Source organism: Haemorhous mexicanus, chromosome 2 (genome assembly GCF_027477595.1).
Source record: "Haemorhous mexicanus isolate bHaeMex1 chromosome 2, bHaeMex1.pri, whole genome shotgun sequence".
Classification (NCBI taxonomy): Eukaryota; Metazoa; Chordata; class Aves; order Passeriformes; family Fringillidae; genus Haemorhous; species Haemorhous mexicanus.
In genome coordinates, this window is record NC_082342.1 from 48,906,100 (window position 1) to 48,926,931 (window position 20,832).

Below are 20,832 nucleotides of genomic sequence, written 5' to 3' on the forward strand. Positions count from 1 at the left end.
TACCAGGTGCAGTGGTGGTGATTTATAGATAGCTGAAGCTAAACTAGGTTACCTATAACCTAGATAGCTTCAGTGATTGCCTTCTGAAAGCCTGGAGAACACTCCTGTGTTGAAAGGGCTCATCTGCTGGTACTGGCCACCTAGCTTGGGCTGGTCAGTCTCCCTTCCTCAGGGATTGTTCTCTGCATACCAAGTACTTGAGACATGACTATGACACTTACAAGGATCAAGGGGAACTAGAACTGCAGAGACAGGATAATGAGGCTGGAATTCATGGAATGTTATAAAATGTTCCATTTTTAAAAAAACTTTCTGGAAAGAATTGTAGATCTTAACTGCCAGTGTCATTGTCATGTCAGTGTCAACTTGGGTGTTACAGCTCTTACACAAATTGTTCCTGATCTAAAAGGAACATGGTTGATGCCTGTTTGAGCAGTTGACTTCTAGGTCAGGCTTAGTGTCCTGGAGGAATAAGATTTAGCCACAAGTCAGGCTTTTTATTTCCCCACAAGACCCAGTGACCTGGAAGATGTGTCAAGAGTGAGTGTAATCTTAGGTTTGTTGCAGCTGGAGTGTAAAATCCAGAGCAATGGAGCAGTGTTTCCCAGGTAGGCAGTTTTTCTCGGTGATCTAATAACACAGATGCTACAGCTGAGCACTTTTCAGATTCTTTCACATTCTTTTATTAAGTTGATGTTGCATTCACTGATGAATTCAAGTGCCAAGTCCATTCATATCACTTTGGAAAAGAGGCTTAAAATGATACTTTTTTATTAAACATGAATTATACTTCAGAGAAGTATGAACAGGTCTGAACACTGATGTACAAAACCTTGAATGCACTTCCATTGGTTATAAATGGCTTAAAGAGAACTTTATGGAAAAGTATACATACGGGGAAATTGCAAATACAATTATAACATGAAGGAACTTCCAGGCAAAGCAATGTGATTTTGTATTTAATTCATTTATAAAAGCCCGTTTCAAAAAGTTACTTCAAGTATTAAACTATAAATGGCAACGTTTTCTCTGTGCATAGGATGAGTCCTATCTGTAACATACAAAAAAATACAGTAAGTGCATCATTATTACAGGTATCTTTTACACATCGTCCCAAACTTAAATACAGCTCATTCCAAGTTTAGGCAGCACAATTAAAAAAACTTTGTGGAAGTAGAACAGCTGGGACATTGTGATTAGTGCAAATGTTGATGACCCTTGCCAGCAAATACAAAAGGAACTGCAGAGATAACCCAGGGATGTTTCATTGATCTAAGTTAGAAACGGAACAGACTTAACAGCAGGAATGCTGCCTCTCTCTGGGATAGTTTCATGATTGTAAATCATCATTCAGGAAGATTAAGTTTCCCACAATAAAGCTGATAACAGGATAAGGGACAGGAGGAATCAACAGAGGACCATGCTAAGCATCTTTAAGTTGTCAGCTAAGCAGTGTAAACGGAAGGGAATCAGCATGTCACTCCCAATGCTTTGGTGACAAAGTAATACAAATTCTTCATCTCTGATACATCTGCTTGACTGCTGAGCATAAGCTCTCTGTTTCTTAGGACAGGGGGTAGGAAGAATGATGGGGAAAGCTCCCAAAACCAAAGAAAGTGATCCTGTAAACATGATCAGACTTCACTACCTAATGGAAACAAATTCAAGTAATGGCTTCAGAAAACAAATGGCCAAACACCAGTTTTAATCTGCATTAAAACAAACTACTTCATGACATTTCACGACAGTTACATAATTAAGAAAAATGTGTATAAAAAGCTCTATATACAAAATAAATTGATAGAAATGACTGTAACAAATATGTTCAGTACTAAATTACTTCATGTGCAGCTGCTCTCTTTGGTGCCATTTAGGGATAGAAGAGCCTCTGAAGCTGCACACATTGCTGTTTTTTAGGTACTGGGAAAAGACGTGTTTGTGAGCTAAAAGTAACTGCTCTTTGGAGCCTCTCTAAATGCACACCTAAATCCCCCAGACAGACACAATTTTAGAGGGTGTCCTTGGAGAACATACACTATGAAACTCAAAGCTGTCATGGTTTTGTTGTTATTTAACTTTTAAATAAAAATCTGGTCAGTTGGTGCTCCAGATCCAGGCAGATTTGGTCAACCTGTGTTGGAGCCAGCGCATCTTGGTAAATCTGCCAGACATTAATACTGCTGCAAACGCTGCAGTTTTCCTCCTCTTGGAGCTCTGCTTAGCTGCAGCTGGACCATACTCCAGTTAGATCATGAAGTCTTTGTGTGCATACTCAGTGGTATTGAAATTCGTCCCAACCCAGAAGATAATTTATAATTAATAAAGAAGAACCACACAAGACCAAAGGAAAGAAACAGTACCTGAAAACTGTGAGTATTCAGCACTCTGGAGAACAGGACCAGTTTGTAAGAACAGCGTACCAAAAGCAGCTTGGTACTTGCAAATTTCACACTCAAGAGGCAGCTTTAACAAAAATATTACCGTGATTTCTACTCAAATCACTAAAATAGAAGTGTCCAAACTTCCTCTAAAGTAACCCTCAGATTATTTAAAATGGAGGTTTTTAATCACATCTGACTTTTATCAATACAGTCTTAAAATAATACTGTAGGAATTCAATTAATGACAGAAAGCTACTCTTCTTCCTGCCCTCCTCCCATAATATGCCTTTGGTAGGCACAGCAATGATGTGTGTGTTGTACACTCTGTGAGTAAATAACAGTAAGGAAAAAAAAAACAGCATTGTGTAGTTTTAAGTAATTTCTATTTGTGGATTTTCCTGCCTCATATTCACAGGGACAGGTTTGTTTCAAGACATTTCAGAAAAATGAAATCCTCCCCTACATCAGGCTTCTGTTCTGACACTGGGAATTTAAAGCCATTTAAAATTTTTTTTGTGTGTATGTTGATTTTTTTTTTTTTAAGAGAAAAGCAGAAACAAACAAGAATGCAGCTTCTAATTGCAGCCAGTACCAACTATTCTGCAATAACTACTACATATTGCTTGTAGTAGTCTTTACTTTAATGGATCTAAAAGCTCAAGGGCTGCTTATTTTTAATGACGACCTAGGTATTTTCAAGACTCCCTGATACAGAGTAGGCTAAACCACAAAACCAACATTTACAATACAACCCAACACCCTAAAGAGTTGTTTTCTCAGGATCCATCCCTCTTCTGATCTGACCATGGGCCAGAAGTACCCCCTTCCTACAGCCCCTGCCTCTGCTAGCAGGGACATGTATGGCTGCTTGCAGCCCAACAGCCAAAGAGCCATCCTGCTCCCTCATGGACTTCCTGGCACAGCACAGCCTAGGGAGCACTCAGGACAGAATCCAAAGGCAGAGGCTGTCATCCTGGCTGCCTTAGCCATGATACCTCCCCCAAAGCCCAGGCCTGCCAGGGAAACCAAACGCCTCCATCCTGCTCACTGGCATGCCCTTAGAGTTCAGCAGTACAATTCCCTTAGAGAATTTAATTCCTTTAAATCAGTCAGTCCCTAGTTCCCCAGGGGAAAAAAACCAAAAGAGGTTGGGGTTGGTTAATGTGGGAGAATCATCTTTCAATCATTTTGCTATGTTTCATATTTGTCAAAGTGACTTTCAGTAATGCCTGCTTTTACATCAACAGTAACTCTGGCCTCAGAGTTATCAATGTAGGTTTAGGATTATCCTAAACCCATTGCTAACTCTGGCCTCAGGATTATCCTAAAACCAGTGCTCTCCTTTTCTCACCTGAAACATGAAGAAAAATCTAGGAGAAATAATCCTGTGATCTGCATAAACATGTCATAAATGTCAGTTCTTCATGAAAAGCCACAAAGATGTCCATCAGATATACAAAGAAGTGGTTTCAGAAGAGCAGCACTTGTTAGTGCGCATGGAGATAGCACAGTCTGTTTACTTGCAGTTTTTCCTGTAGATTCACTATATTGACTAAAGAAATCAAACAAGTTCTCCTGATGCTGGCCTACAGGATAGATACATCATGGGGGGGGGGGGGGGGCATATGAAGCGCTTTGGGGAGCAGGTGGGGGGAGCAAAGACCATATTGCTGAGTTCAGTGATACTTAGGATTCTGACATACATTTTGCTTATACTTCTGCTAGATGATGTCTGTGCATGGACGTGTTATTTCAGCTGTAATACATGGATGCAGTAAAAGCCAGATGATATCCCAGGCCCTCCATGACAGTTCCACCACTGTTTGGGGCTGCAAATTTTGGTATTCAGAACAAGCCATTTGAACATGCAGTCTTCCTTCTCTGTTATCTTCCCCAAGAAATTTTGCTGGTGCAATACTGCTGAGAGCTTATGTTAAGGTGGGCACCTCTCACTTAACAATTGAGAAGAAAAAGCTAAACCTTTCAGATCAATGTGTAGCAAATGCCTTTGTAAGTTTTGGAATTAGCAAATGCAAAATTTCTTGTACAAAGTTTGAAGAACCATTCTGCAACTTTTATAAAACATGCAAGTTTGGACCATTGTTTCTGTCTCAAGAATATCCAACAGTGAAATCATAAGTTCTCAAAGGGTACTTGTTCCAGAAGATTAACATTTAAGAAAAATTTATTATATCCAAAGACAAAAAATACTTATTTTAAACCTTACAGTGTACTTGATACCTTAGTATTTCCATCAAAAACGTATTTAACTCAAGTAGCAATCAGTCTGGGAGACAAACCAAACAGGTTCTTTTGGACTAGGTCATCAATTTGACTACTACCTTCAGTCTGTATCAAAAGCACTCATGTCTATTTGTAATCAGCAGCAGCTGAACATCAGAAATCTTACAGACAGAAAGATAGTATTTGTCACTTTTTCCGGGTGCAAAATTCCAATACCACCCAAGGATGAGTTAGCAGTCTTCTCTGCAGAGAAGTGAGGGAAAAAAAAAACCCATGTTGGTTGCTGTAGGTCTTGAGCTAAGAATGGGATGGACTTGATTCCTCACACAGGAAACACATTTCGTCTTTTGTAAGCAGGTACATTGCTGCACAAAGCCATCAGTCTTTAGCAATTTCAGCATCACTTAAACTGGACTTGAAAGTGGGAGACTAAAGGATGCAATTTTTCAGTGTGCTAACACAGATCTATGATCTAACACTAATCTTCTCATAAGTACCTGATATTTGTACTTTAGAACCAATAAAACCTTGTGCCTTTATTAAAAAGATAAAACACAAGTATAAAACAGTATTCATAAACCATCAAGAGTTCCATGGAAAAAGCAGAACTCTGCTGGTTCTGTTTTCTAGAAACACACAACTGCAATATGATTTTTCTCAGGGGTACTTTACCATTTTGTTGCTGCCTTACACAGAACACAGCAAACAGTAACAGAAAATGTAAGAACTGTTAATTCCTTTTTGGACCGTCTTTTCCTTGTATGCTTACTGACAATTGTTGGAAAGTAATAATCCATCTCTTTTTCAACTAAAACCCAAGTTTTCTTCTTTGAGCTCTGTCCTTGGTATGGTTAAATAAATCAAGTTAAAATGATGAGGAAGCTCAGTGAAACTCAATCCAATAGCAAAAAAGCAACACCCAAGTTAAAGGCTTTTATGTTCTTGGCATTGCCTAGCTCCAAAGCACAGCTAGTAGAAGGAAACCTCAGTCCCGAAAGACTTGGGAGAGCTGTGATCATGGGATAGACTGGTTAATAGGAAGAGAGGAGAAGACATCATCCAGTCCCTTTCCCATCACCTGGCATATGAACTATGTATACTCCCACTTCAGACTTGCTGAGCATACTCTAGGCTGACTCTTTTTTTTCTTCCTTTTCCTTTTTTCTTTCCTTCTGTACTCTGGAGACCTGCTATGGAAGTGACTTCTGCAGTGCCTAAGGTATGAAGTTTGCCCGTGAGGAGGTAAGAGTCTCTGCAATCTACCCCCACCACTGCAGCATTAAAGAAATGCATAGTTCCCACTCTGGACCTTGTGCATCCAAGCAGGGCACTTCTGGATCTGGCCCTTTGGTAGCAGTATATAATTCAGTGTTGCATAAATGCACATTAAGAATCTTAAGGCATCTGTCTTAACTTCCCTGCTCTGCAATAGTGCTTACAAGAATCCATTGTACTGTGCAGAAACTTGAATTTCTTGTCTCTTCCTAAAATGTTCATGTTCCATATTATCCTGCTCAACTTCTTCCAAACAAAATTAAGTAATATTCAAGCTCAAAATGTGTTGCAGAAACCTGGTGAAACAAAAACGGGTAATTAATGGAATTATCCAATTAGCTTTGAACAATCAAATCCAAGCGCATCACACAAATGCACCTGGATAATATGATTTACAGACTTCTGATTAAGGTAAGTAGTTAAGGCAACTTCAGAAATAGCCTTCTGGGAGTGTGTGGGTTTTTATTTCATACTTCTTATGTTGTAGAAGCTTATCAATGCTAAGAACATCAATCCATCACCACTGATCTGCAGCTAAAGTATCCTGAATCCCTGACTGGCAATTCCATTTTTGAATTAAATTGATAGATGTGAGGACACAAATGGTACTTGCCTAGGTGAAGCTGGGGGACTGGCCTTCTGCAAATCAAGCCCTGTACACCAGAATCAGCCATGACTTTCCTTCTGCTGTGTGTTATGGGCCCAAAATTCAAAAATACAACTATTGGCTTATTACAGGGTTTTATGGAAGTGCATTGAACAGATCCTGAATCTCACAGCTACTGTATAGTTCCTTTGAAATGCTGGACTGGAATGAACCATCTTGGCCTAAACTGTGATCAAATCCCACTGAACTCAGAATGGTTCAAACATTGTGTTACTGAGTTAATTTAAGGTAACACATACCCAAACGCTTTTGCATTGGGTGCAATTACACACTTTTATTTATACAACTTTTAAAACTAGCGTAGTTTGGGCAAATGTAACACAAAGTACAAATTCTTCCTTCATTAAATCTGGCCTTATTTTAGGAAGAGAGGGAGGATAGAAAAGAAATTGATCTCAAACTATTACCAATTAATTGTCTAGCTTAAAGCAGTCATCTATGCTCCCTTTCTAGGTCAGTGGAAAGAAAGATTAAGACCTTTCTGTAATACCCTATCAAAGGCTGCTGGGATGAGCTGCTCTCAGAAACTTCTATTCTGCTCCATGAAGAACAGAAAAGCCTTCGTCACCTATTGAGATCAGATGGGGTTTTATATAGCTGGAGGCTGAGAGGAACCTCTTGCTTGGGACATTATTTAGCACATTTATATAGCATTACGAAAAGTTGGAAAGGAGAAACTTACTATTGGTGAGTTCTCATGGCTGAGTAGGTTTTTCAGAAGCCGTAACTAACTAGTCTAATCTTGGTTTTGTATGAGTTTACACTGAGCAGTCTGACCAACATTAGCCCAAGCATCACACCATCACCCACAAAGACCTTTTAGAAAGATTTTTTTTTTCCTTGAAAACAAACCAACTCCCTCCCAAAACCAATATTTTAGGTCAGAAGGCTACTTAAAAAAATAAAAGGAAAGGAAACAAAAATAATCCTAAAATTACTGAGCTTACCAAATTCAAATGTAGTGTTTTATTTCTGATAAAAATGTGAATTACTTGCAAAAACATCGCCCTCACAAAAAAACCCACAACAACCAAAAGGAAAAAAAAAGAGGCAGGGGGTAATGACTCAGCTATAGCTTCTAAAGCTGTTAGTTGACCAAATAAGATTTGTTTCTCTTCCAGACAGACAAACTTAATGGTAACTTATAAGCTCACCACAGTCAACATAAAAGAAGTCTAATTTAGAAATTGGAAATACACCAAAAGAACTTTCATATATGCACCAGAAGGCACTTTATTTCCTAAATGCAAGTGCACACAGGGCAATTGAATGCAAGAAACATTCCAGAAGATCACTGTCAATTCCAAGTGTGACAGAGCAGTCTGTATGCAGAGACCTGTATTCACTTACTGACCTTCCTTCCTCAGGCACATGCAGCTTCCTAAAGAGCAGAACATGGCCCACCAATATATGTCTAAGAAAAAGACATTTAAGGAGCTCCTCCTCAAGACAGCGTTCCATCTCAGAATTGCATTTAGCATCAGATTCTTTTCCCTGGTCAGGTAATGAATTCAGCACTACCCACTTTAATCTAAATTACAGGATTAATCTGACTCATCCCAGGCCTAGCCAACCCATGTTTCCTGCACGACAGCATTACTCCTATTCTTGTCTTCTCAACAGCCATTCTGAATTTTGTTTAGACTTTGTTATTACTCATCCAACATCAGAGGACTCCTCTGCATTCCGTGACTAGTTGATTTTTGATTTTGAGATGTCAATTTTATTCATACATGTACAGAAATAGCAATCAATTATGTTAGTCTTACCTGTTTCTCATTGAGATGGTTGGTTAGTAATTAGCTGAGATCAACTTTCCAAAGAAACTATAATATGCTTTTTTGCACCTAGAATGTGAGAGAATCTCAATTATGTGTTTTTGCAGATCTGCATAACAAATAGCAAAGATTTCAAACCAGAAAGCACATTCACCATGTTGTGCCTACTTTTACAAAAATATTTTCCTCCCCCTTACCAAACATAAAAGATCCCAAATCTCAGAACTGAAGTGCAAAAGTGGAATTATTTATCCATATACCACCCACTACTGTAACACAACAATTAATTTTGGAGCAGAACATGGGATGCAAGTTAGCCTTAAGTTCTAAATATCCTGACTTGATTCCATGGAACACATTTTCCTTTATATCACTCCAGCCAATTCCTAAAGACTTTCTAGGCACCAAAAATTAAAAAAAAAAAAAAAAAAAAGAAAACAGAACCACAAACAAAACCACTACCTGATTTCACATTTTCCTCTTCAGGGCCCGTTTCCACCCACTGACAATCACCGGATAGCAACCGATTTTGTGATTCACTGAGTGGTCGAGCGGTTACAGAGCTGAAAAGTAAGCAAAGTCAACAGGAATTCTGTAATATCAGTAGCTGCTTCAGACATTTCTAGAATAGTGAAGTTATTTAAAAGGAAAGCTAATAACAAAAAACCCTCCAGTGCCAACTGGAAATGGCTGCTGGCCCCCAGCCCTAATTCCTCTACAGGCTTGTTCCAGTCATCAGTCTAAAATAAACCCCTACCTGACACAGGCCACTCACTTCTAATGGAAAAAACCCACGGATTGAAACACAAGAAGTGGCACCCTGAGAATAACACTGCCACACAGCTAAAAAGAAAACCTACGCAGTTCCATCTGGAAGAGGAGCCAAATGCCATCTCATCCCATGCAAATGCCAGGGCCTTCTTCTGAACAGCCTTCTGAATGTAAAGGATATTTTGCTGTTTGCACAAGGGTCATGTTCTTGTGTAAATTCCACTGGTTATGTTGCAATGGAAGCAACTTCTCTGTATTGCCTTTGAATCCTCTAATGTCTGATAACTCAGGTAACTGCTGGTGGCCACAACCTTCAGCTTACAAATTCATTAAACTATGCAGAAGATCTCTACAGTGGCAAATGTAAACACCCCCAGAAACTGCACACAGAGACTCTTGTCGCTTTGAAAATACATCGAAGATACAAAACATGCAAATTTGGGAGGGATAAAAAGTAATGAGCTAAAAACCCCAGCATGAGAGATCTACTTCTCTTGCAAACTGTCTCAGCATTACTTGCTTAAGCATGCTCAAGGAGATGAAATACAAATAATACCTTGTCTTTCACAAAAAAACCCAAACCAAGAAAATAAACAAAACATTTTTTTTCCATGGACAATTACTCAGTCTTCCCGAGAACTTTTTTGATTGTTGTTAAGAGCCAGTAAGCTCCCTTACTTTCCTTATTACTGCTTCCTTAGAGCCTTATGTTACAACAAAACCAAGACGCAATCAAGTTTTTAGTCTTAATCCATTCTGTCCTTCACTAAAGACTTACAAACTTACTCTGAAGTGACAAGAAGCATAAAGAATTCAAAAACTAACTTTGAAACAATTTTTTTCTCTAGGTAAGTATGAAACAGTATAAAATCAGTATTTAAGTGCTATAGTTACCTTTTGGCAGGTTCATTTTGGCTTGAGACTGCAAGCTGTTCTGGATCCATAATCACCAAACGAGTTGGGAAATTACATCCATCTCCCAAACTAAATGAGAAACAAAGAGTCAAATCACTGCTGGTAGCTGACTTAAGTGAACTGAACAAGGACTCATGGAAGAGGCAAAGGCAACAGGGTCGAATCAATTAGCTGAGAACAGCGCTGAACTCCAGACTTTAGCAAGGTAGTTCAACCACTAAATCAGATGATCAGTTAATTAAATCTTAGAGCTCAAATGATTCCCACTCTATCACTGAGTATGTATTGCTGTGCACAAGCCAGTCGATTTCAGAAACACAGATGTATTTAAGTAGATTGTAGCCCTAATATTCCCCCAAACCAGCACGCACACATGGTAAGACTCTCTGGTATTTACAACCTCAGAAGCTGTATAATAAATACCATTCTGGTGGCCATCTTTCCCCTCCACCCATAATTTTAAAATTAGCTAAGCCTTCTTTTAAAATTTATCAGGATAAAATGTGGTAGCAAAACAGATCAAGCCATCTACAGTGGAGCTTCCGTCTTTAATCACATGGTAGTTGAGCAAACAGCTGAGTCAACTTAAGCTGCTGGTATTACCTCTGCAGTTTGATACCAAGACCTCAGCTTCACAAACAGGTTCAGCAACATTTTTACCTGATACACAGCCCTCCAAGAGCAGAGTTGAAAGACAGTTCCTACTTCATTCTGCTGAAATCTGGTAGTGGTTGGAGTGTGCAGCGCGTCAGTCTTGCTTCATAAGGCTTGCCTGCAACTCCCTAATGCTGGCTCAGCTGACATTTTAATTCCAGCATTTTTAATCATATCAGATTCCCCCCCTCCCCCGTTTCGTATTTACATGCAATTTTTTAGATGGCTTTTGATTCCTAAAGTGTCATCTGCAGCAAAAGGAAAGCTGTCGTTTTTCCAGGGCCAAGAGAAGGTGTTTTTAAGCTGATGTTGTTAGGATGCAGCTGTTTGATCTCCTCTGAGTTGCTGATTTCTGCTCTGTAATCACTCAGACTACTACCAAAAGGTGTACAATGTTTGCAATACACTTCTCAAAGCTTTTCAGACTTCTGCATTTAAAAGGCTCTTGTCAACAAGGTCTGTCTTTGAATGAAAACCCTGTGTGGAGTTGGATTGTTTTCTCTAGCACATTTTCCCTGCACCAATATTTATTGTACTGGATATACAAGTTGGCTTTTCAGCTGTGCTTTATTTTATAGTAAAAGAGGAAGCAAGGTGGAAGTCGTGGAAGTCATGGAATCAATTAATTCCCTAATTCATTACTGTTCAGACTGAATACCTGGTAAAGATAGGAAGTAACCAATACTTCTTTTCATCTCCAAAAACCTCCCTTAGATTTTTGCTGCATCCAAGAGAAAAGCCATTTTTATCAGGACCGTTTCGAAATGTGGGTGCACGGAATGTTTCTGTAAAATAAAAACATGCAATTCCTTAAACCACTAAGGAGTCAGGGAGCATGAAGAAACAACCCCAAACTTCTCTGCTGTGGAGCCAGTTTTGGGCAAGGTGAGGTGATCTTGATGTATATGTTATTGGGGGGGGGGGGGGGGGGGGGGGGAGGAATTTAAAAATCTCAAGTAATCAGGGGAAAAAAATCACAGGGTTAGTGAAAAATAAGAAAATCTGGTAAGGAGAACAGTCACCTTGTCAACTTTCTCTCTTTACATTTAACAAAGTCTGAGATAAAGCTAAGTACCATCAGCATGCCAAAGAAAACCACATATATCCCTTATTCCTGGGTGACTTGCTCTCTCTTCAGCTCTCTTTGAGCAGAGGACTTTCTCTTTTAGGAGTAATTTACCATAAGCACTGCTGGACCTAAGCCCCTATAGAAGAGGTTTTTCCACATCTGCCAAATTAGGAAGCTGAATTAAGAGCATTCCGTGCTATCAGAGGAAGATGGAATCTATTACATTAGAAAGAGACACACCATGAACTATAGCAAACCACCATCATTTTTCTACTCAGTCCAGTTACACTCTTGGCCAAGAACTGAGAGGACTCATTGCTCTCCCTCCATACCAATATCTTGTCTTTAAAGATCATGATCCAGAAAGCAGATAAAGAACTGTGTTGCCAATTATGACCACTGACTTTTGGGTAAGGAATATGCTGAAGTTTTCTTCAAAGCTAAAAAGAAACTGTGAACATTCCTTACCTGTAGATATGTCAAAAGAAAAATAATCCAAATAACTCTCCTATCAACCAATAAAAAAATTCTAGCAAAAAAATTTCTAGCCGAAAATTATTTTACTTTTAATCAACCCACTTATTTTTGAGGAGAGAAATTTAAATTCCAATGAAAGATATAAGATTTTGACTTACTCAGTTGTAGAAATACTCATCAGTCTCTGTCCCCCCACACACTGCAAAAACCACTCTGAAGTGTTTCCTAGCAAGAACTTCAAATATTTTAATTAAATGCACATAGCTTGTTTATGCTGATCAATGCCATTTAAAATGTTTAGGCATAAAAATATGGGAATCTCTCATTATCTAGGAAATGTGCATCAATGTTTTCATTTTCATCACACTCTTACAAGCTACTTCCTAATAATAATATTAGTTTTGTTTCACAGGATTTAAGAATACTTGTTTGCATCTAGTTCAAAATGTAGCACATGCTTATGTACAGCCTCCGACTTGGTAGGGGATACCCAGCTACTCAAAGTATTTGAGCAGAGTAATGAGTAGCAACTGGGTTACATCACACTTAAATATCACAAGAAAAATTCATGGTGCCACAGAGGTCTCAAAAATAGAAACAAAAGAAATGAACAGTTGTCATGAATCTGAATGCTTGGCTCCAGCAGAGGACCCCCCACAGGCTTCATCTTCCTTTTTGTTTCACCTTTAATTACTTCCACCAAATATGCTTTTTATTACACAGTATTGAAAAAATCAATACTGATACATGTGATGACATATCATATAGGCCTCACATTCTCATTGAATTGTCATTTTTCTGGACCAGGAAAAGTTTCATATCCCAATGAACTGACCTATAGTTGATCTGTTTTTGCCAACTAGCCAGCAGTGGTAGCTGAAGAGTGACAGTATGCTGATGAAGAACATGGCTGCCACAAAGAAAAGGAATAGTACGTGGAATTTTGCATGGGTATCTGGCAATTCATTCTGGGGAGAAAGAGAGAAAGAGATTAATATGTTAACACTCCCAGCAACTAAGGCACTATTGTTGCTGAACATTTCCTGCCACACCCAGACTGCTATAGGTCTTTCACCTCAGTTTTCACCAAGAAAGAAAAGCAGCAGCTTTTCCTCTCATGTCATGTTAAAGTGGAAAAGGACAGCATTTAAATCCCATGGGTACCCCTTCCCCCAGTTTAGTACTGTGAGTGCACTTGTTCGTCTGTGGATTTCAAATGCATAACAGGAGGCAAGGCAAAACATTTTCTATACCAGAAAATGTTAACTGTGCAGCCACAGACAAAGAGACATGAGGAAAATATGTCCAAAGTCACTTCCTCTGAAGAGGGAAAAAAGTGCAATTCCTGCCACAAGGTAGTAATACTGTACCTAATTCTCAGCTGGTATAATGAACATAAAAGGCAAATGGCTGTCATGAACAAGTCCTAAACAAGACATGGGATAGATCTTCAATTTTTGATCACCTCTAATGTTTAAGCAACAACAAGCATGTACCTAGCAAAACAAATTTGCCACGTCTGACCAGGTAGAAGTGAATCACCAGAAATCTATGTGGAAAACAACAATTTCAGTATAACCACCATAAAGAAAGCAATTCCCACCCATATCAGATTGTCAATTCCACCCCAAACTATTTTCAGACTTTCAAAAGGCCAATGGGATTTGTAATAATACTATTCCAGCTCTATATCCTCAAAATCACAGCACTTTCAAGCAGTTGACCTTTAACAACATTATGAAAGCAGAGAGGCTATTTTTACTCAGCTATTTACTTAGCATTACTGCCATTACTTTTTCCATTAGTGCATTCAGTACACCCATTTATCTACAGTTGACTTTCTTTTTTAAGCTAAAACACATTTCAATTAAGATCAAGTGCACATAGGTATATCCATTTCCCTGTACATGGCTTATATATTTATAGGCAACAGATCACTAGTCTCCTTCCTTCTGTGATGGTGTAAATACCTGCCATGAATGACTGGACTAGAAAATTGTAGTAGGAACCACATTTAAACATTGACAGCAATATTGTATTTTACCTTTGGACAATTCTCTGCAGCTTTCCTGCGGCAAAGCTTTGCGCAAAGAAAGACAATTTATTAAACACTAGTATTATGTTAAGACAGGGTGTTTGAAAACAGCACAGGCTTTGTTAAGAACAAAATGGTTGGTGTGCAAATGTGCTCTTGGATGTGCCAATTTCCAAAGCACATCAGCAGCTTTAGCCCCTGTTCTCCAAGAAAATGAAGAAGTATGCAAGAGCTGACTATTAACTTCCAAGGCATGAAATCTCCTACTGAAGCATAGATGTATTGGAATTCAGAATGTGACTGGATCACTTTCAAGTGGTTGCTCAGCTTGGTCAGCATGACTATACCAATCTCCTTCCTTGTTAGTTGCTTCCATCACGAATAAGAGTTATGTGAATACTGTGTATGACAAAACCATTCACAAAGGTCTGAAAAGCTCAGAATACGTCTGAGGTATCAAGTAATGGTTTATTAATTAAAAATCTTTCTGACTTCAGAACATGTCCATTTACCATTAGATGTAGTTTCAGCCAAAACCATAAAAAAATAAATTGCCATTCTTTGCACAATTTTCTTCTTCTTCCTAATTTCCTTCAATAGAGAGTAGTTTTGTAGGATGTATCTTTAGTATAACACCTGAAATTGAACCAGTGCTTGAGAAAACAAAGGAAGAAACAGGAAATCTTGGTTCAAATTAGCTTTTAAATTCCAAACTTTACACCTAAAGAGTGGTATCTTGGCTAAGATGCTAACACTTAACTGATCTGTTGGAGGCAAGATGCATGGCTTTTAAATTTCATTAATATGTACAAAAAGCTTAGGGAGAGCCCAAGCATTTACATTAGAGTCAGGCAGATTTACACAGCATTTTCAAAAGTGCTAGCTGCCATCAGATAATTCTGCAGTAAGCAAATGAAAACAGAGTCCAGCTCTCTAAACTGCTATTTAAGTTCAGCTTCCTTTTTACTGGCCATTTTGTTACTTATTTACTGACAATTCGTGCAACAGTCCCTCTTCCACCTGCAGTAGGGATATGTTGTGTTTTGCAATCTGCTGAAATCCAGCCTAGTGAAATACTCCAGATGCTGCTTATTCTTAAGTTTCATGTTGAAGCAATAGTAACTCTTTCAACCTCAGAGCACACTGCAGTGCTCCCCAGCAGCCCAACTGATTTTTGTAACTTGAATTCCTACGACTTTTTTTGAAATTACATATTTAAACAAAATCATTCTCTACAAGGAATTCTCAGGAGCTTATTCTGATGCTAAAAGAGCAGCAGCAGCTTAGTCTTTGTGTGTTCTGTGGGTCAGAAAATCTATGTTTATTTCACTTGCAGCAGCTCTAAAACCTGGAGGATTTTTTGAATTATGCATGAATAACCTGCATGATTCCCAGGAAGCATTTACCTCTACTGACTACCCAGCTTCAGCCACTGGTTGTAACTTCCTGAATGACAGTTGCAGAACTGAAGCATCTTTCAAAAAAGGGCAATTCTTTACTGGAGAGAAGCATGCAGTCTTTGAGTGTGTATAACAAGCTTATTCACAGTGGTGTTCTAGCAGCAGTCCACATGTCCCCCGCATGTGAAAAGAGAGTGAAACTTCAGACATTGGTTATTTAAGTTCGTTATGCTCAGCAGCAGCAGGGAAGCAGAGACTTGCAGGTGAGAGAGCTGCAGAGTTTACAAAAGGAAGCAATTTGCACAACACAATCTGGACTACTTAGCACACAATAGGCTGAAGCCAGTCGCTATTTGAGAGTCCCCTACAAACTCTTTCACAAACGGTCATTTGACTGGTATCAGGTCACAAAAACCCTCGAACAAAAAAGTGCTGTCTGAGCTCGATTTGTTCCTCACTTTCAGTAGATAGGTCTAGCCTAATCTTTGAAAAAAACTCACATCTGGTCTACACATCCTTAGTACAGGCAGGAGGAATGAGATCTAACTAAAGATGAGGAACTGCTCCTTTTTTTTACCCCCCCAATTATTAATACAACCAAAGTTTTGCAGAAGCATGTGCAATCCACCCAGGACATGTATCACATCCTTCATTTAGCTATACTCAGGATTGAAAATTAATCTGGAGGACAGTGAAAGACACTGAAAACGACTGGAAAACATAATGATTTCAAGGAGGTGGCAGTGCAGCAAGAATAAGAGTAGACACAAATATAAGCTGGGAAGCATCACTGTGCACTGTGCAAACAAGGCATCAAGCACTGGGCGTCCCGCCAGTGCTGGTGTTTGTGTCAAAGACATTTGGTTAAACTGGCATTTTAACAACCTCTGAGGTAGAAATAAAAATGTCATGAATATAGAAAAAGCAGTTATGGGTATAAATAAAGAAATCAGTAACATTCCCTTGATCTACGAAACCTCCTCATCATCAGGGTGCAAGCCTGTGGTAAACATTTCCAGCCAGTGTAACTGTTCCACTATTGTATGTACAGAATCAAGACCTTCCTTCAGCACTTCTGCATAGAGCATGAAATGTGCTGTGTAAAAGTCTTGCACGTGCAAGTGAGAATTACAATGGTTTTCTTCAAAAGAAGAATTTGGTAGGTGTGCATGTCTCACAATGTTTCCAAGTATCTGCGTAGGAGCATCATGTCTCTATGCAAGTATTATCAACAGTGCAAAACAATGGATTGCTACATTTGTGTAGTTAGCACATACACCTCCACAGCCTCATAACAAGTTCTTCCCCCAGGCTACATTCCTCAAGAAGCAGTCCATATTTCTTTCCAACACTGGATGTATCCAGCACTTTGTTGCACAGTCTCTGAAAAACATCTATGAGGAAGCAAAAAATAAGCACTACCTTCTGAAGGTATACTGTAACATTTCCTGTAGTCAAGCTTTGGGAGGAAAAAACAACCTTGATTTGCTCAGTTTTAGAGCATGGTGCTAATAACGCCAAGCCTGTGGATTTTTAATTCCCATATGGGCCATTTATTGAAGAGTTGGATTCAATGATCCTTGAGGGTCCCTTCCAACTCAAAATATTCAGTGGTTCTGTGCATCTAGACAGCCTTGACAGAAAATGTCCAAACAGCAATCTGTCTGATGCTGTAGCAGACAAAGCTGAGGATTAGCAATATACTGAAGCAGTCTACAGACAGCATGTGTCAGCAGCATTCTGCTTTGCTTTGCATACAGATGTACAGAGAACCTTCCAAGAGAGCACTTGCCTAAAAGCTTATGTACAAGAGACATACAAAAATTTGCAAGCCTACATGATTATGGAGCTGCCACCTCTTTCTGGAAATGTACTTTAATTAGTCAGTTATAAGCTCAGAAGTGTCTTAGCTTTGTGAATAGAGTGACTTAATATGAGTAAAGTGAGTCAGAGACCTATTCTGCTGATAAGATAAGGGCATTGCCAGATTCTGTCTTGGAAGTATCCGGAATTGAAAGCAAGTACACAACTACATTGTCTATTGTTACATTTCAGAAGTAGTCCATTCTTGCAGGAAGCATTTTTAACAACTGAATCAATAATAAAAAAATAATCCCTCTTAAGTTTACTTCCTCTGCTCGAGAGTCCACTTCAACATTGTGTCCGATGAGCTTTGGAAGAGTCCTGCTGCAAATGTTGGTATTAAACATTTGTTCATTGTAGGCAGTTGTCCTGTGGCCTTTTTTGTTGCACTAACAACTATAAAGTAATGCAGCAAAGCAAATTCTTTTTTCTTTTTTTTTGCTCAAGCACTGAATATGTAAGAGCGTATCTACAGTTTCCTTAGAAATTGCGTACAAAGCACTGGAAAGCAGCCAGGCAGATGTTTGGAAATGGCACATTCACAGATTGAAAACTTAACTATTTTACAGCCAAGCAAGACTGAACAGCAGAATCAGACCATTTAATTTGAAATATCTTTTAAGACCCAGCTATGATTGATAAACACATTTTTGGCTTTCATCTCACACTACTGACAGCTCAATTCCCACTTGGCTCCTTGCTCTCCAGTGACAGGCTGCTGTACAGAATTCACAGGTTAAAAGAAACGCAGTACTTTGGCAGATCAGACCCACAAGTTTAGATGAACACAAACTTCTTTGCACAGTTTATCTTACCTAATGCCAACTGTCTCAAAGTACAGCTATTTTGAATACATGATCAGGCTTCTCTTACCCTGACATGGCAGCAACTTTTTGCTCCAATGAAGCAAATATCAATATCTACCGCTGCAGATAATTACTACTTTTCCCAGTTACTCTGACAGCAGCCAGCATTTAAGAAATATGTGGCATTATTTACCCAAAGATGTGATTGAGACACTTCCACTCGTGGAAACTTATCACATGCTCATCAAAGGAAACGGATTAAGGGAATTCTGCCACTAACGCTTCAGCCTAGAGATAGGAAGGCACTCTACAAATTTCTATAGATGAAACGGAACAACTACAGAAGGCACTGTGCTCAGCTTGGAATGTGACTGGAACAAAACTGATGGTTGCAATATAACACTGACATACAAGAATGGTTGCCTTCACATAAATGTTATTAAACATACTAAGATGCATGTATGTGTATTACCCATTTGACAACCCATAACAGTTGCAAGGAAGATACAAAGCATTCATACTGTACATATCTTAGCATTCTACTCATATCAGATCATAAAAGCCACTAATACGAAGTTCAAACATGCCTATGTAGGAACTCCAAAACAGAGCTCAGACAGTTCCCAACAAATTAATCTGCCTTATCTGGCAGCAGATTATCCACAGATAAGTCTGGGAAGATACAAAATTGTTATTTATATTTCACATTTTTTCAGTATTTATTATATACACATATATATATATAAAATCATACATATATGTAATTGTTTGATAGGGTCTGTTCCTTCTTTATCTACATATCTATCTCCCATAGTCTCATAAAAATCTGAGCTGCGCAACTCAGTTTTGATGGAGCAGAGAAATTGCAGTGTCCTCATCAAAACTCCTTCCCCCAGTTATTCATCCCAGGCAGTGTAATACATTTACCTCATCAAAATTCATAAGGTTCTCCTGCTTCAGTCACTTTGATTGATGTCATTAATGATAGTGAACCACAGAACAGAGTAAATGGTGAGTGACAACATGCTGATGCAGCCTTCAATAACACATGCAGGATTAAACAAATGAACAACAACCAAAAAAAGCCTTAGAACTTACTGTCCAAAACTTTATGAAGTACTGCAAGACTGTAGCAGCAACAAACAAACAGTACAGTAAGGAATACATTAAAAACAGGAGGAAGAATTTGTAGTTAGAAAATCCCACACAATTATTCACCCTAGAAGGAGGGGAAAGAGAAAAGGTTACTAAGGTTTACAAAAAAATAAAACAAACAAAAAAACCACAATACATTGCAGAGCAAAATGTGTATGACGTCAGCGGTATGTCCAAAACATTCTGGAACCAGTGTTTCAGAAGCAATTTAAGCCACTATTTTGAAGGAAATTTCTGAGGCTGAATGATCTGGGCCTCTTACATGAATTTTGCCCCCACATGATTCTGTAGGACAGGACATGAGCTGGCAAAGCATTACAATACAGACAGTCCATACAGGAAGCAATTCCCACTACAAACTAACTGCAGTCACCACAAAAAGTAACAGGAACCTCACCATGCAATTTCAGTGCATGTTGCTTTGGTTACAAAACCATCCCTAATTCAACTACTGGTAGCAATGTTTTTCACAGTGATAGCAGATAATATTTTTACTGACTACCAGTGAACACAAAGTGCAGAAGAGTCTGAGTGGGTCGTACATATAATCTAGAATCCAAAAATTACTTTCCCATTGCAGTGGTATCTCCTCTCCTGCTAACACCAAGAGAGTTAACAAAAGAAAGAAATGGATATTCTCACAGGCCATGTTAATGTCAAGGTTTCTCTGTATGAGGAGAACAGCACGATTTGGACTACTGGGCTTACAACTTTAACACTGCATCACACATTTATTCCCACATATTAAAGAACTTCTGTGGAAATCAAGGTTTACTCCAGAAGTTCATTTTTGAAGCAGCATCTAATTAATCATTCTTATACTGATTTTTTTTAACATAAACTTACCATGGACAGTGATGGTCCATTTTTAATACACATCTGAAAGAGAGAATTTCCAGCAAGTTAAGACAAAAAAAATATGTTTTCTTTCCAAGACACATAACTTTAGCTTCTATAGTTTTGAGTGCTGTTTTTTATTGACTGATTTTTTCAAGTATTTTGCCCTACTGGTTTTTTTTCAAGCCCTTCTCAATCATACCAATTCTCTATATTAGAGCAGCTGTTCTTTCACCCAAAAGAATCAATTGAAATTCAGAAGAGTTATGAGGAGAGTTTCTTAAATTAGCACAGGGAGCATTACTGAGCAACACCATGTACCAGTTCATTAAGCCACACTAGTTTTATGTGTGTGCAGAGAAAACAAATCCAAAGGATCTGTCAGGGTTGTGTGGATAAGGTGTGTTAGCTCGGCATTCACTTCAACTAATTCTACCTTAGGGCTATTTTTTCCACCATTTTGTTTGCTGCTTGTCTTTTTTTTTTTTTTTAAAGTTAATGGAGG

General features: G+C 38.7%; 1 protein-coding gene across 1 annotated transcript in view; it reads right to left on the bottom strand.

The window, feature by feature from the left end:
• Positions 1–659: 659 nt before the first annotated feature.
• The window catches only part of ZDHHC20 (zinc finger DHHC-type palmitoyltransferase 20), a 49,220-nt gene continuing 29,047 nt past the window's right edge, over positions 660–20,832 (bottom strand). The window contains exons 6-13 of the mRNA XM_059838729.1: positions 20,337–20,369; positions 19,434–19,554; positions 13,067–13,199; positions 11,344–11,470; positions 10,011–10,100; positions 8,808–8,908; positions 8,337–8,414; positions 660–6,196 (exon numbers count right to left, since the gene is read on the bottom strand). Of these exons, the coding sequence (XP_059694712.1) occupies positions 8,377–8,414; positions 8,808–8,908; positions 10,011–10,100; positions 11,344–11,470; positions 13,067–13,199; positions 19,434–19,554; positions 20,337–20,369 (643 nt within the window). The 3' untranslated portion in view covers positions 660–6,196; positions 8,337–8,376. The remainder of the gene's footprint in view (positions 6,197–8,336; positions 8,415–8,807; positions 8,909–10,010; positions 10,101–11,343; positions 11,471–13,066; positions 13,200–19,433; positions 19,555–20,336; positions 20,370–20,832) is intronic.